Here is an 18,152-nt window from a genome sequence, read left to right as displayed (position 1 = left end):
TCGGTCAACAGTCTTTTTGAACAGTAGATTTTAACAGTTCCCGGTCCAACAGTTGCCAGAACAGTCGAAATGTTGGACTTTCTTTCATAAGGTGTTACATAGGAACTGTTTTAAAGGGGTATAACAATATATTTTAGTAGGCTATGATGTCATAGTTAGTAAAGCGACAGCAGCCACTATTATGACGTTTATTTTTTGACATATCATATTTTTATCACATGTTCATATCCTGCCTATGGTTGAATGCTGAGAACGAGCAAAAGTAACACTAAATTCTGACAGCTAGTAAGTACAGTGTGAAATAAAAATGCATCTTATATAAAGTGGCTTTACTAAGACTGAAAGCTGAGAGGTCTTGTAAAAGTTTTTGGGTTTACAAATTGAATGTTTATTGAGGACTCTTATAAGTATTGTTTGATCACAGACCCCCTCCAGCCGATTCGATGTGGCATTATCACCCAGCAGTATCTGGCCGATGAGCTTGGTATGACAGACACTGAGGAAATCATTATAATCAGGACCTTCAATCAATCCTTGGTATGTACTTGGCCAGTCAAAGTGGAATAACTCTGTATAATTCAAGTAACATCCTGTCAATATTTCATCCATTGGAGGGAAGATGTCAATGCATGTTCCCAGCTAGCTGTGCAATAATGTAGCCCTCTCCGATTTTTTTTCTGATGTGTATCCCCCCCACCACCACCACCACCACCGAAAAAAAAAGTCTGAGAGGGCTACATTATTGCAGCTAGTTCCCAGCAAGAAAAATTTAACATATAAAAATGGTTATCATTTTTAAATCTCTTGACAAGCTTCCATTTCAAGTAGAAGAAATATATGCAAATTTAATCTTAAACTCTTTAGTGTATTCTTTGTCAACCAGTTACTGTAGTTATGTGTCTGTCTGTTACGACTCTGTAATACATGTAACTACTGTAGTTATGTGTCTGTTATGACTCTGTAATACATGTAACTACTGTAGTTATGTCAGTCTGTTACGACTCTGTAATACATGTAACTACTGTAGTTATGTGTCTGTTACGACTCTGTAATACGTGTAACTACTGTAGTTATGTCAGTCTGTTACGACTCTATAATACATGTAACTACTGTAGTTATGTGTCTGTTACGACTCTGTAATACATGTAACTACTGTAGTTATGTCAGTCTGTTACGACTCTATAATACATGTAACTACTGTAGTTATGTGTCTGTTACGACTCTGTAATACATGTAACTACTGTAGTTATGTGTCTGTTACGACTCTGTAATACATGTAACTACTGTAGTTATGTCAGTCTGTTACGACTCTATAATACATGTAACTACTGTAGTTATGTGTCTGTTACGACTCTGTAATACATGTAACTACTGTAGTTATGTCAGTCTGTTACGACTCTGTAATACATGTAACTACTGTAGTTATGTGTCTGTTACGACTCTGTAATACATGTAACTACTGTAGTTATGTCAGTCTGTTACGACTCTGTAATACGTGTAACTACTGTAGTTATGTGTCTGTTACGACTCTGTAATACGTGTAACTACTGTAGTTATGTCAGTCTGTTACGACTCTGTAATACATGTAACTACTGTAGTTATGTGTCTGTTACGACTCTGTAATACATGTAACTACTGTAGTTATGTCAGTCTGTTACGACTCTATAATACATGTAACTACTGTAGTTATGTGTCTGTTACGACTCTGTAATACATGTAACTACTGTAGTTATGTCAGTCTGTTACGACTCTGTAATACATGTAACTACTGTAGTTATGTGTCTGTTATGACTCTGTAATACATGTAACTACTGTAGTTATGTCAGTCTGTTACGACTCTGTAATACATGTAACTACTGTAGTTATGTGTCTGTTACGACTCTGTAATACATGTAACTACTGTAGTTATGTCAGTCTGTTACGACTCTGTAATACATGTAACTACTGTAGTTATGTGTCTGTTACGACTCTGTAATACATGTAACTACTGTAGTTATGTGTCTGTTATGACTCTGTAATACATGTAACTACTGTAGTTATGTGTCAGTCTGTTACGACTCTGTAATACATGTAACTACTGTAGTTATGTGTCTGTTACGACTCTGTAATACATGTAACTACTGTAGTTATGTGTCTGTCTGTTACGACTCTGTAATACATGTAACTACTGTAGTTATGTGTCTGTTATGACTCTGTAATACATGTAACTACTGTAGTTATGTGTCTGTTACATCTCTGTAAAACATGTAACTACTGTAGTTATGTCAGTCTGTTACGACTCTGTAATACATGTAACTACTGTAGTTATGTGTCTGTTACGACTCTGTAATACATGTAACTACTGTAGTTATGTGTCAGTCTGTTACGACTCTGTAATGCATGTAATTACACGGAGTAGCTAGGGCATATATTGGGTTGTCACAAATAAATTTTGCAGATGAAATTGATTCAAATAATAAATAAAAACTATATTAAAGTATATGTGAATTAAAAAATGAATTACATCAATTTTCACAGTTATTTGTTTAAGACATTCGTAAATTTATAGTGTGTGAACGAGTGTAAAAAGCAGATTGTGATAGTATTTAATTTTACTTGTAGCTGTATCCAAGGACAAAAAACATGACAAGTTCCAATATCTGGAAGTGGGCTCTTCATTACAAGGAACAGGTATTAGTATATTGTTGTACAGTTGAATTGTGTATAGCATCCATTCAATATTTAGGAGCTGAATCGAGACCCTCTGCTTGAGTACTTGACAGACTATGTTTTATGTGCCTATTATTATAGGGTTGTCAAATTGATCAATTGTAGGTAAGCGGTCACTCGCCCGATTTTCCGGTCGAGTCATTATTTAGTAAGAGAAAGGGAAATTCCATTATGATAAAGTGATGAATTAGTATTTTGATAATAGATAATAAAGAAGGATAATGTATAACACATATTATATCATTAGACACTGAAGTTTTGTTCAAGAAAATAATGTGGTGATGTGAAGAAAGCTTAATACAATAGAGTATCTTTGTACTTTGGCTATGGCAGGTTTGTTCCAGCCAATATACGAACCTGCACTAAATTTTGTGTTAGCTAATTAATTATGGAATTAATTAAACTGTATTTAATTTATTTTTTTAATGTAAAAAGTTTCCACACGTGGCGTGCCCCAGGCGCTGTAACAAGCTGAGCGATATCCCTTCACTGAAGTGTGAAGATGTGGATTGTTGTCAAAACAAGACAGAATTTAAAATTCAACTAGATGGGTAATTTAACAAACAGTAAAGTGATCTAGGATAATTAAAATTAGCAAACAGTAAGGTGATTTATGATAATTAAAATTAGCAAACAGTAAAGTAATTTATGATAATTAAAATTACCAAGCAGTAAGGTAATCTATGATAATTAAAATTACCAAACAGTAAAGTAATCTATGATAATTAGAATTAGCAAACAGTAAGGTAAACTATGATAATTAAAATTACCAAACAGTAAAGTAATCTATGATAATTAGAATTAGCAAACAGTAAGGTAATCTATGATAATTAAAATTACCAAACAGTAAAGTAATCTATGATAATAAATAAAATTACCAAACAGTAAGGTAATCTATGATAATTAAAATTACCAAACAGTAATTAAAAGTAATCAATGTTAATTAGAATTACCAAACAGTAAGGTGATTTATAAAAATTAAAATGAACAAACAGTAAGTTGATTTATGATAATTAAAATCCCTGAAGTAATATTTCTTACATGTCTTTATAACTGTCATATTCTGATGCTCTGTTGTTTTGTTAAGATCTGGAAATAAAGCATTGAATAAAAAGGTACTGAAATGATAACAGCATTAAAACATGCAGGATTTTATTTTCTCTCTGAGTATTCGAAAATCTATTTTTAAGTTAGTCTTTGGTATTGGAATTACTTGTTGACAATTCTGTTTATTATATGTACCAGTAACTTACAAATTATACAATAGAGCACAGGTTTTACTTTTGTGAATATGTTGGTACTTATTGGAAGCATTTCCAAACTTGGTGGAATAGATTAAACATTACTTATATAAATGATATCTCTTATCAAGACATAATATTTGGATTTTATGAAGAAAAGTGTGAAAGTCTGAATTATTGTATACTGCTTTCTAAATATTATATACAGTTTGTGTTTAATTCAGATACAGGGCACAGTGGTCCTTCTTTATATATTTTTTTGCAATTTTTGAGAAGAAAACTGTTTGTTAAAAAATCAATTTATTGTGGCAGAAGAAATCTTGATTATTATAACCAAGTATGGAAAAAGATAGAAGACAAAATAATTTCAATGTAAGATGTATCTTCCTTAAATGAATTAGTTATGCATATTTCATATACTAGTCTCTCTTTATCTTCAAAGTAATTGTACAATATTGCTATTAATTTTCACACAGTGTTTAACATGTTTGTTGAAATATTGAAGTTGCATGTAACATCCTGTTTATATGATAATATATGTCCAAAAAGAGCCAATAAAAAAAAAAAAAAAAAACTTACAAATTGTACTATAATAACTGATGTGTACATTAGATGTACCACGGTAATTAAGAATTACAGCAATACTGTATGCATGCAAGTATACATAAAACACAGTGACCTGTTATTCTCAGGAAATACCCATATGTTTTACTTATTATTTACATTTCAGATGATTTTGCCTTTGATATCTTTACAAATTGTAATGACAGGCATTTCCTCACAAATACACTGCAGTTGTAAACAATGCACGAAGGAATTCAGAATTATTTCATACATCTATTATTCCAACAAAAAATGAAACTAAAATGTCAATTATTAGAAACAAATTTCATTTTGAAAATGCATGAGGTTATGAACTGCAATTCTTCACCTTGGTATACTTTTCACCAAGCCCTATTGCACTTCATGAAGTATGATGGCGTTGCAGTTCATACCCTCAAGTATTTTCAAAAATGAAATTTATTTCCTATATTATATACTGCATATTGGGACATTTTTGGCCCATGTTATTTTTTGCTATATCATTGAAAAATGATTTTTCCCATTGTTAAAATCACTCAAAGGTAGTCCTTACAATTGGACTACCGGCTCAATATAGTCTCTTTTAATTGCGTACAGAGTTGATTCATTTCCTATGATTGGATTATTGGGAAGTTTCTTAGACTGTCAAGCGTCAAAAGAAAAATCCATATTTTTTTTGTCTGTTTTCTAAAAATAATTATCTTTGTGAATCTTGAAAATCGTTTATATAATGTTAAAAATTTAATCGTTCTGAAAGTATACCATCACCAAGATTTTGAAGGTAATCACTGATTGGTTAATGCAAAAGTTCAATCTGAGATGACCTCTAATGGGGAGTTGTTAGATGCTTTGTGAAGCAGTAGTAGGTGAGCGGATCAAAGGATCAAATCTTAATTAGATTGCAGTGTGTATTAATTAGAATTTTCACAAAACTTGGATTTGTTGAGTTGCAAGAGCTGATTAAATTTTGAAACCTGGAGAGACCATAGGTACTTAAATAAAGATATAATGAATTATTTAAAATAAACCTTTTACTCTTCAAGAGTATGTTATGATACCACGAGTGGATAGTAAAAGACTTTCTACTGGGGGTATTACATGTATAACATAAGTATTAAGCATATGGTTTATTAAATAAATACTATAATTTATCTTTTATCCAAGTCCTTATGGGAGAGACATGCTAAATGCTGAAAAATGTCACCGATACATCACAGGGCCTTGATAGAGTTTTGCTGTCTCTAAATGATCTTGTAAAGAAGTATATCTTTTTATCAATTAATGAAGTTAGGGCTGTCATTGAACAGATTATGGATGTGACGGAGGGACATCTGAAAATATTTCTTCTGAGTAACCATCTTCCTCTGTACTCATCTTGTTAAATACTGCTAGAGGGATGTAACTGTTATTGAACCATTCATGTTCTGCCAGTGTTCAAGACCATGTTGCAAGATGAAACAAGAGCTTATCAAATTTTTCCTCAGAGTATTAAAATCTTTCACATTAGCTATTTTGGATGAAACATGGACTTTGTAGGCATTGGCAGAAGGAAAATTATACTTCCTTTGATAATAACAATGATTCAACATCATTAGGGATAATTGATTTATTGGTGGCCTCTTTGTGGCCATAATGTGCCCTCCGAATGTCAGTAATCCTACACCATTGTTTCCCTGGGAGCTGTATGAAACAATGTGACTTGGGAGTTCTTTGATTGACCTATTTAGTTGTATGTGAGGCAATAAAACTTTATCGTCCCATTTGACATAAAAGATGGGAATGTTAAATGTCATAATGTGACGTGTAAATTAATGTAAATTTTCGCTTTTAACAGATGTTGAAACTTTGCTTTCTGCTTCTGGGGATGTTAGAATAGTAAAGTTTTCTATGACATCTTGATTTTTAGAGTTTTTAGTCATTTGAGACCAATTCATCTTAAAATGTTATGTGAGTTGCTGCTTTATGGAGTTCTACTTTCAAAGAAATTAATTTTTGATGGCAATTAAAACATACTGTTAGTGTTTTTCAATACTCATTATTACCAAGGTATCATAGAAACATGCAAAGAAGAGCAGAATAAAAGGATTCTTAAAAGAGTCATCTTTCAGTGAAATGATATAGTGGGATTGCAGAAAAGCAGATTATTACACCCATTAGCCATGTTTTGGGAAATTGAAGTAGTAAAATGAAGTAATATTTCCCAAACTTGCCTTAACAGATTTGTGTTACATTTTATGGTGAAAACATTCAAATTGAGGATTGGTAAAAATTTCTTTCAAGAGAAATCTTATGAAGCCATTAGGATATTATAACATTCATGTCTAGAGCAACTTTGAGAGGGATCATTTTTTTCTTTTGTGAATATTAAATTGCAGATCATTTCAAAGTGAAGCATGCATATTTAATGCTGGAACATAGAGCATTACATTTCTTAGTTAACAGATGAATATGATCATGATATTTTACATGCAGGTGAAAAATTTATCATTTATATATACTAGTTAAAATTTCTAATCCTTCAATAAACGACTATGGAAAGCTTCTGAGTGAATCATAATATTAGACAAAGAAATTCTTGCCAGGCATCTATGAGAGAATTCCTTACGTAAACCTGAGGTACATGTATATTGAAACTTTCCTTCACACCCATTGGGCCATGATCTGTTGCGTCTTTAAAATCATGCTCACTTGTAGCTTGTAACAGCGAATATTTATCCTTGTGTTCAAAGCCATGAAAACAGCATTCCTTGCTTTGCAGCTGAAAAATACATGCTGTTGTTTTGCTTTCCAGATAGAATTGAATTTCACTTCATCATAAATAGATGTTGATTTTCGTATGAATGCCTTCACCCTGAGATGTTATATTGTATTAAATGTAAACACATTGGTGAGATATTTTTGTTTTATTGGATTTGAAATGTGTCTTTGTAGCCCATCGTACAATGGCTTAATTTGCCGGGATACAAAAGCTTGGAGCTGTCAACAGCCATTGGTAAAGGGCCAGCAGTTCTGGTGTTTGCTCCGGTGAATCATGTGTACCACACGAACTACTATCTAAATATGGTATAAAAAAAAATCAACATGTTTACTATGCTCTCAGTAAAATGGGTCACATGTTTGCCCTTGATTTTTTTATCAGTTGTGAATTAAGGTGTCGCTACTTTTGATGAATTCTTTCGACAGGTGAGGGAAGTTGGCCTATTGTACCACTACTGCCATCAGGTGCCATACCTGGAATTTTTTCTCCGTCAGAGTATGAGAGACAGAGCCAGCGTTCTCCATAGTTACGCAGACCAACAGACTCTCTGTAGAAATTTCCATGATGTGCAGGAGAGCCAGTTCTCTTATCCAGACAGAAACTGTTGTGTATCACTTGTAGGCGCAGACAACGGTTTACACAACTCCAAGAAAATTTGTGATTTTTGTCGATACATGGAGAAGAAATTAACTCCAGCTTCGTCCCAGCCATGTAACCTTGGATTATCTTCTTTTTTTGCTGAGGATGCAGTTTTCGGTAGTGGTATCCAGACTCCGTTTTGTTTAGACACATTTGAAAATTATAATACCAATGAATATAGGACGTTGTGTTGTCGAGAATGTAAGATAGATTTATCCTACAAGACTTGTGCTTCCGTTTCATCCAGAAGAAGCAGTGATAAATTTGTTCGCCAAAGTGAATCTTCATGGAAGAAAAATATATGCAAGAAAATGACACTGCAAAAAACTCAAAATTTACTGAAGCCAAACCAGTTTAGTAGTGACTTTGATGCCATTTTCATTCCTGTGAATTTTACTGGCTCTGCTTGCAGGACAAACAGAACACTTAATCTGTTTTTCTTAGATAGCTCACTAAATTCAGCCTTACTAGAGAAACTTAGTATTCCCAGTTCTGTGGCAGTTCAAAAACCTTCTGTGATAATTATTGATAAGAAGGTAAATATATTAAATTTTACCAGTTTTATTGGACCTGAATTACAATTTTGAGGTTTTTTCCCTTTCTCAAATGACTGGGGAAAATAGCTTTTACTCAGTAAGTTGTGTTGTTTTTTTTGTTTTTTTTTTTGGTTTTTGGTTGTTGTTTTTTTTTTTTTGGAAAATAGGGTGTAAAATCAATGTAAAAATCTTCTGAACAGCAAGGCCATGTTAATCATATTTACAGACCCTGAAACGTGCTACTACACCAGTTGCACGGTACGGTTTGGTACACTTTATGAACGGTACGGTTCGTTTCTTGAACGGTACGGTTCGTTTCTTGCACGGTACGGTACGCTTCTTGCACGGTACGGTTTGCTAAAACTAGCTGCACGCTTTGTGAACGGTTTGTACGTTTTATTAATGAGGTGGGCGTGGCCTGAACGCTTTGACTTCGTATAAATTGTACGTTTCGATAGTTTGTTTTCACTCGATCGGTCTTATTCGGCTCTTTGATTATCGGCTGCAGGATTTGTGGTTGTGTTAGAATGTGCACATGGGGAAATGAGACGTTATTTTTGATTGCTTCGATGGAATAATTCCATATTGATAACGTACATAAAAGTTATGAATAAAAGTTTTTAGAATTTGCTTAAGTCTAAGTCTTAATGGTTGTTATTACGTTTCAATTTGTATTTCATTTCTCATCAGACATTTATTAATTTACGATTTTATAAAAAGTTGTTACATGAACTGCTCCCCGACATGGGCGTGCGTAAGTGTAAAAACAAAGCGTATTAAGTTTCCGGATATAAATTACAGTGCCTAAATTGGAAAAGTTTTTAAGAAGAAGTGAATTTTGTTTTGAATACACTAAAGTCGCAAATGACACAATGATTATTTTCTGCACTTCACATTTATTGTGATTTATCATCGGCATTATGAAAGATCCAGGATATCTGCACGTGAAGTTTGTACGTCCTTTTTTGTCAGCATTCAGTCATTCATAATCAATAATGTTAGATATCTGTTGCATTTGTCTTTGAATCAAATAAAATGATGATAATACATATATATTCCTATCCTTTATCACGCGAAGTCCGATTTTCATTTCCCTGACTTTATTTTTGATCACTGAAAATTGAATTAAAAAAAATTAACAGAAAAGTAAGGCAAGTGTATAGTTTGCAATAAAAATGTTTCATATACCTTTTCTATATATTGTTGAAATACTTGAAAATGCTGAAATGAATAATTTTTTGCGGCCGATTTGATGCTTTGCATCAATTTAACTTGTTTACATTCTTTTACACGTATGTATCTATTTCTCTGTCGATGTAATTAAAAATTGTTTATTAGTGTATATAATAAATCCGCCAATCTACATCTATCTATATGGGTCGTTATCAATGTAGAAGAGAAAAAGATCTGTCAAAATTATTGATTCGTGATGTTTGAGGATAATGCTTCGAATAGCCAGCGATAGTCTATGACCTCCTTTCCCATCGGGCGCCATTGTGAAAATAATATACTGTGGCTGAAAAAGTGGGTCACGTGACATAAATTGCACGCTTTCTGCACGGTATGGTACGCTTTCGGGCTTTTGGGGGCGGGGTTTGCATAATATTATCCTGCATGCTTTCTGCACGGTACGGTACGCTTTTTGAACGATACGGTTCGTTTCTTGAACGGGACGGTACGTTTCTTGAACGGTACGGTTCGTTTTTTGCACGGTACGGTACGTTTCTTGAATGGTACGGTTCGTTTCTTGCACGGAAAGGTTCGGTTCGTTTTTAAGGTGTAGTAGCACGTTTCAGGGTCTGTATATTATAACATCCCCATGATGCGTGGATTTGAATTTGGTAAAATCATAACCCCTTGGGGCTAGGTTTGGGTCGTAATATGGGATCAAAATTTGTCATTGTATTAAAGAGGGTAAAAATCTTCTGATGAAGAACACCAGGGCCAAGATGACTCTGGTGAGCATGGTGACCCGTGGACTTCTTGTTGACTTACCTTGAAAATTGTCTAAAATGTCAATTTTGTTGGCAGTTTGATGCTTAAAAGTCATGGGCACCATGCATGAACCATACTTGCAACATGTAGATAAAAGATTCAACTTTTCAATTTCATCATGGTTCACACATAATACCCACAATTTCAGAGAGCTGAAATGCTTATATGCTTAGAAAATCAGTCCCTGTGGGTATATTTATTTTAGCAATTTAATTATTCAAAATTTGGTTGAATCTCCATTAATATATATTATATGGCATTTGTATGATTCAGGCTCATTTAGCAGTTCTTTTGTATATATGATAATGAATAGATAGAGGATTTTATATTTTATCTCAACCATGAATTTGCACTCTTGCTTCATTAACAAAGGTGGGAAAATATGAATCTCGCTAAAATAACTACATATACAGTAATGATTGACATTTTGAGAGGATACATAGTACACTCAGGATTCAATGCTAAAGTTATCTGAACAATCATTTCATATCAACACTTGAATCCTATATGATTGTCTATAGACTATAATCATAATTAGGGCCAATTAAAATATGAATAAAGCTGCTACTTGCACGTAATTGACTTGCTTGAACTTTATGTCAATGTGTCAGATCTTTATGTTGACTCATCAGATAAAGGTCTAGAAAGGCATCTTAATGCCATTAACTGCCATCTAATAGTTCTTTAATATCAATGTATATTTTCTGACATGTCGATAGATCCTATTTTAAGTTAATGCGCAATTGTAATTACAAGTTTCTGGCAAATCGATATAGAGATCTGACAAGTCAATATAATTATCTGAAGAATGGTGCGCAGAAGTACTGTAATTTTATTTTCAGAATGAAGCAAATTATATTATCACTACAGTTGTCATAATCAAGCATGCTCTTACTTTCAGAATGAAGCTAATTATATTCTCAGGGAATCCTTCTCTAGAAAAGTCTTGGGTAAGTATATTTTAAGTCACATTGTAATTGCACTTTGTTTATTATTGCAACTTCTGCTTCATAACGCAGTTCTACAAAATTTGTAAAGAATGCAAATGTTTTATACATACACTTATTTTGATTTCATCTTGCAGCAAGATTCATTCAGAATTATACAGAAAGTGCATTAGAGCGCCATCTGCGTTCCGAGAGTCCCAAGCACTCCTGTGATACACAGTCACATGACAATGTCTGCGTACAGGAAGTTACTTCTGAGACATTCCATTCTGTTGTCATGCAGTCCAAAAAGGTAACCATTGTGGAGGAAGAAGAGCTTTTTTTTTCAGTTCAGTGAGTTTAAAACTATAGATTTATTAGATAGTTTGAATTCTTTTTCAGGATGTGGTGTTATTGATGACTGCCAAGTGGTGTGGTTTTTGTTCCAGTTTCTCACACACGTACCTTCAGTTAAGAACATATTTCTCCTCTTCCAGGGATCTGATGTTTGCAAGGTATCTTTGTTTAAATAAGGATTTCTGTGACTTGAATTTAAGTCTCTCATTCCATATACATTGCACATGTACATAACTCTGTCTTTTCATTGTTCCCTTACAAGAGCATTGTGGAGGAATATAGTTTAAAACTTGGCCATTCATCTGCAAGCATCTGTGTATGGTTTAGTATACAAGGTTTAAAAGACAGCTCTTATCCAGTTTTTATCAGTCTTGCAGGAATGATTCATTGTATAAAAACATTGGTTCCTATGGGTTAAAAGTATACATTTCAGTGAAACTTGCAGGAGTTATAAGATACTCTGGTTTCTTTTGGTTGTGAAGGTTACGGGGAAAGTTCAAGGTCAGTCATAGAGAAATCTGTTATTTCTTGTGGACAAAATTTAGACAACAGTTCTGTTCCAGTTTTTATAAGACAATCAGGAATGGATACTTTGCGTGAAGATATGATTCTTTTTGGTTTCCAAACCTTAGTATAAAATGTCATGGTAATAGAAGGGAAAATCCCCCCCCCCCCTCCAAAAATTGAGCAAGATGCATGTATGTTACATTTTTTGTTAAATTTTTCATTTGCTCTTTAGAATGAAACCTTGCAGAATGATCTGGGTCCCTGTTGGTTTTGATCTGGGTCCCTGTTGGTTTTCAAGAAATGTTAATGTTAAAGGTTACGATCATTGGAAAGGACACTCTTAATTTCCTCATAAACTAGCGCTTGTTTTATATTTTGTTTCTGATTTCGATGACTCTTGCATGGGGGGGGGGGGGGGGGGGGGGGGGGAGCTATTTTTACCTTTAAGATTGGATTCATATGTTCTTATTTTCAAGTACTCCAAAATTCATTGTGTTCTGATTCCAGTAACACTTGCAGGGGCTATGCCATATTGCAATGAAATAAATGCCCTACTTTATAGAGATCTTATATTTCTTATTTACAGGTTATTTAACTTTTTAACAGGTAATGCTTGCTTTATTTAGAATTGATGCAGACAAAAATGATCTCAAGTGGGAGTTCACATTGGATTCATATCCCACAATTCTCTTCTTCCCAGCTCAGAGGTAAGCAAAATCAGTATTACAATTCTTTCTGTTTCCCCAAATCCACAATTCAGTGCCAGCCATCACTATTATTCAGAATGTCCATTTTGAAAGCTCTCTATTTCTGAGGTGATTTTCTGGATAAATAATTTTATTTAAGACCTTTCAAGATCAATGATCAACATCATTCACCTACATTTGGCTAGAAATGTCCCCGCAGTGTTCATAGACTAGAAATGTCCCGCAGTGTTTATAGACTAGAAATGTCCCCGCAGTGTTTATAGACTAGGAATGTCCCGCAGTATTTATAGACTAGAAATGTCCCCGCAGTGTTTATAGACTAGAAATGTCTTCGCAGTGTTTATAGACTAGAAATGTCCCCACAGTATTTATAAACTAGAAATGTCCCGCAGTGTTTATAGACTAGAAATGTCCCCGCAGTGTTTGTAGACTAGAAATGTTCCTGTAGTGTTTATAGACTAGAAATGTCCCCGCAGTGTTTATAGACTAGAAATGTCCCAGCAGTGTTTATAGATTAGAAATGTCCCTGCAGTGTTTGTAGACTAGAAATGTCCCTGCAGTATTTATAGACTAGAAATGTCCCACAGTGTTTATAGACTAGAAATGTCCCTGCAGTGTTTATAAATGTTCCTGTAGTGTTTATAGACTAGAAATGTCCCCGCAATGTTTATAGACTAGAAATGTCCCACAGTGTTTGTAGACTAGAAATGTCCCCGCAGTGTTTGTAGACTAGAAATGTCCCCGCAGTGTTTGTAGACTAGAAATGTCCCTGCAGTATTTGTAGACTAGAAATGTTCCTGTAGTGTTTATAGACTAAAAATGTCCCCGCAGTGTTTATAGACTAGAAATGTCCCCGCAGTGTTTGTAGACTAGAAATGTCCCGCAGTGTTTATAGACTAGAAATGTCCCACAGTATTTATAGACTAGAAATGTCCCGCAGTGTTTATAGACTAGAAATGTCCCTGCAGTGTTTATAGACTAGAAATGTCCCACAGTGTTTGTAGACTAGAAATGTTCCCGCAGTGTTTATAGATATAGGTTCATGTCATATCAGAAGTTCTTTTTTTCTAATTAAAAATTGTGTGATATGGCTGTTAACAACAGACATATAGTTTGTTAAAAGTAAAGAGAAGTATGGTCACTTGACAAAAGAAAAATTAGAAACATGAAGAGACACTGTTAAAAGACAAAACAATTTCTATCAGTACAGTGAATTTTCTTCATGGAGTTTGAAAAAATAACTTTTTAAGTTAAAAGAGTCAAGTATGTGTAGGTGTCCAGTTACTTGAAAAAGTTTTATGAGATTGTTGTCGATGTGTGTCAAGACAATGTTGTCTAAATTATCCCATTAGATTTTCAGTGCTCTCGCTTTTTTCCCGAAGGTATGTTGTCTAAAGTCAATTTTATTTACAATGTTGTTTTTAATGAAACAGCAAAGTGGTAAAGATAGATCAATATTTATATTATTTTTTTTTTTGGACTAATGTGATCTTTGTTGGAATATAAACTACCAGGTAGTCACTTTTTCCTGCAGACAGTTTTAAGATATTGGATGTCTTTTTCCTAATCCATGTAAAGGATACTAAAGAATCCGGATTTGAAATTGAGCCTTTAAGAAATTTCTGGGTGCATCTGGTAGGTTTCATACATGTAACAGATTCGCTCATTATCTTTTAAGAGACAGAGCCTTGTTGTTGGGGGTCTTTTCACATCAAAATTAAAGTGGGAATTGAAATCTGTAGAGACGAAGCACTTAAAAACTGTCATTGATAAAAATGGAATAGTAAAATGATGTAGCACTGCACTTAATAATGCTTGTGTAACACATGGTGTGATGAGGTGCATCTGTGGATGTAACTGGAGACATATACAACAGAGAAAAGCAATGCCTTCAGCAGTATGTTTGATCCTTAAAATATGTTACCCACCCACCTATTGATTATTAATTTCTATTCATTAGTTTGATAAATTGATGGTAAATTAAGTTTATTTCATTCCTATTATAAATTGGACAAGTTTTTGAATGATTCAATGATTAACAACTATACTACGTGTATTAATATAAAAACAAAATTAGGCAAATTATTAGCATTCTTGCTGGTTTTGGCAAACCATGTGAAAATATCAAGTATTAAATGTTGGGTTTTTTTTTTATCTTTTATTTAATTCAATATCAACAAATATATAAATAATTTATCAACATAATGCAATTTCGTGCAATAAAGTTTACAATAGTTAGATTGGATTGTCAAGTCATACTATTCATAAATACACACACACAAAAAACACTATTATTTATCGCATGAAAGGCTACCCTTGTTTACCTGAAAGGCACACTACCACATACAGGAAGAGTCCAATTGCCTCCAGGTAAACAAAATGTGAAGGAGCCGTCTCCCTCCACATCGGGCCTCTCATATACAAAATTCAAATCAAGAAGTATCAAAAGTTGTACAAACTTTCTTAAATATATTTTTAATACATACATTTGAATACGATTTTTCTGCAATGTATTGATATGTATTTAAAGCCCATTTCACTGAGATATATAAATTTTCACTGTTACAAGAGGTTTCAGTTAGTCTACATTTCATTTTATATTTATAAATCTTCAGTGCAATGAAAGAAATAAAAATATTAAGAGCCTCTGATAGATTTGTTTCATTATAAAAGCCTATGACGATATGTTTCCAAGAAATATCAAGATTTAGTACATTATTAATCCTTTTCCATATTCTTTTGGACGTTCTGCAGGCATAAATAAGGTGTTCTATGTTTTCAATTTCACTGCAGTTTTCACAATATTTTTGTATATTTGGATTCCATTTGCTAACATTCAGATTATTATTCAAAAGTTTATGTAACAATTTATAGTTAAACTCTGATATTTGTTTATCTGAAATTTTTGCGACTTTTAAGAGATAAATTGTCTTCCATAAAGATTTCGGAATGTCAAACTTTTCCGTCCAAAAGTTTTTTGTGATTGGTTTAATGAACTTGTTATCAACTAATATGTTATAGAAGAAAGATGATTTGATATTCAATATATTTACAAAGTTATTTCCTTTAAATAATACATGCATGTTGTCTTTAATATTAATATAGGGAGCTTTTTTGCATTCAAATATACGAGTAAAGCGGTTGAACATTGTTTTTAAAATAAAATATAGTATTCACAGATAATATTGTTTCTATGAGAGATTAAATCTTGAAAATATTTTAAATCTCTAAATACACCATTGTTATCATATAAATCTTTGGTGTATAGAACTCCTGACTTGACCCAATTGGGAAAATAAATTGGATGGTTTTTGAACTGAAATAGGTTATTTTTCCAAATTGGTAAAGATAAGAATTCGTCTGAAGTAGTCATAGAGATATCTTTAATCATTTTAGTTTTGTTAAAAGCGCAAATTACTTCTTTATAGAACAACGGCAGAAATGTCATATCTTTATATTCTTTTACATCTCTTAAGTTTGTTTTAATTATATTCCTCAGCAATAGATTTTCTTTTTGAAATTTATGTTCAAGAAATGTTAAGAGACTGGATTTAGTATTTAGCAGATGTGCAATCCAAGACGCTTTTAGTTAGAAAAACTTGGATTCAACATCAATAAGTATTAAATGTTGGTGATGGGGTTTGTAAGATTTGAACTTTTTTATATCAATGTGTGTATTTTTACAGAAGTACCGTGTGTCGCGAGATAACACGAGACTTAGGGAGATTGCTGATCTCTGTGATGTAACACATGGTGTGAATTATGGGTAGTCTGTGTACATCTCACACATGGTGTGAAGGGTTGTACCTGTCTCATGAAACTCTACATTCTTTTTGTTGGAGTAATCAATCCTGCATACTTTTCATCAAAAGCAACAGATGCATTTCATTCACAAAGTATAAAGAGATATTGTACTAAGCTAATTAACAGACCATATCAGATGTCAAGTGTTGGTAACAGATGAGGAAAATGTTCAGCGGGGCGCAACACAGACTAGTGTCATACTGAATTTACAAAACACTTTTTCATTGGTATAATTTATGAAATAAAGACCGTAATCTTAATGAAGAATTGTAGAAAGACACTTCTGCTTTGACAGGAGATGACTAAATAGCTGGTGGCTTGGGAGACATCTAGTGCAGTAAATGAACCAATAAGCCAGGGGGAGGGATCGGGGAATAAACAGAGGAATCAGAGATATTGATTACAAGTCAAAAAGACTAATTGTGTGATTTATGAAGTACATGATCAGAGGTTATGTTTGGTTCAGAAAGACAATTGACTGTCATGTTTCATGTTCAGAAATGAAGTGATTGTGTAATGGCACTCCATTATTAATACACAAAGTATTTCTGATGCACTTCTTATACTGCATGTTAACAGAGAAATTGCATTATTGATAGACAAGATATTTCTGATGCATTGCTTGTACTGCATGTTACAGAGTAATTGCTCCTTTGGATACTTGTGTCATCTGAGCAAGCTGTCTTTAACTCTACACCTTGTATGAATTCAGTTTTATATGCCACCATGATATCACCCACAGCTTTAATCAATATGGTCATAGCTAAGAGATTTATACGTATGTATAATAAGTAGTCTTTGTATTAGCACTGTAAGTTAATTGCTTAATTCCACGGACTCGAGTAAAATTTCATGATTTGTTACTAAGGCACAGTTGCGATAGGTTTAATTTCACGTTGTAGAAAAATCTATTTTTAAAATTTCGATTAAAAAATTTATTGAACTATTTTTGATATATTATTCACTATGGGCTTGATTTCACGGGTTAATAACAAACCGTGAACATAGTGAAATTAAAACATCTTGTTAATTTCCCATTATACAGTATTTCATCACTTAAAGGAACATGGTTAAAGGTTGGTTCATGAAATATGTCGAGTTTAGTTGTCAAATATTGATATTAACCTTGGCCTTGCAGACTTTGTAAATGTACATGATACCTATAAAACTTTATATATACTATATTTACATTTACTTTCATCCTGTGATAAATGCATTAGAGAGTTTTGAAGTATATTTGCTTATAAATGCAAAGACTGAATTACTATAAATCTGTTTGATGTATGAACACTGTCGAGCATGTTGTCTGCATCTGGCATATTGGCCCACAGGAAGTGGCAGTTTTGTAATAATAGTAGGGGTCTATAACATACCACTTACTAAGAAAATCA

At 33.2% G+C, this 18,152-nt stretch overlaps 1 protein-coding gene across 1 annotated transcript in view; it reads left to right on the top strand.

Annotated features, from left to right (window-relative positions):
* LOC125671920 (thioredoxin domain-containing protein 11-like) overlaps positions 1–18,152 on the top strand; it is a 42,452-nt gene that overhangs the window by 9,919 nt on the left and 14,381 nt on the right. Inside the window, exons 6-13 of the mRNA XM_056163629.1 lie at positions 425–537; positions 2,602–2,670; positions 7,464–7,595; positions 7,716–8,465; positions 11,362–11,410; positions 11,545–11,699; positions 11,789–11,901; positions 12,877–12,957. Of these exons, the coding sequence (XP_056019604.1) occupies positions 425–537; positions 2,602–2,670; positions 7,464–7,595; positions 7,716–8,465; positions 11,362–11,410; positions 11,545–11,699; positions 11,789–11,901; positions 12,877–12,957 (1,462 nt within the window). The remainder of the gene's footprint in view (positions 1–424; positions 538–2,601; positions 2,671–7,463; positions 7,596–7,715; positions 8,466–11,361; positions 11,411–11,544; positions 11,700–11,788; positions 11,902–12,876; positions 12,958–18,152) is intronic.

The sequence above is a fragment of the Ostrea edulis genome, chromosome 4 (assembly GCF_947568905.1).
Source record: "Ostrea edulis chromosome 4, xbOstEdul1.1, whole genome shotgun sequence".
Lineage (NCBI taxonomy): Eukaryota > Metazoa > Mollusca > Bivalvia > Ostreida > Ostreidae > Ostrea > Ostrea edulis.
This window is presented reverse-complemented; position numbering and strand designations above follow the sequence as displayed.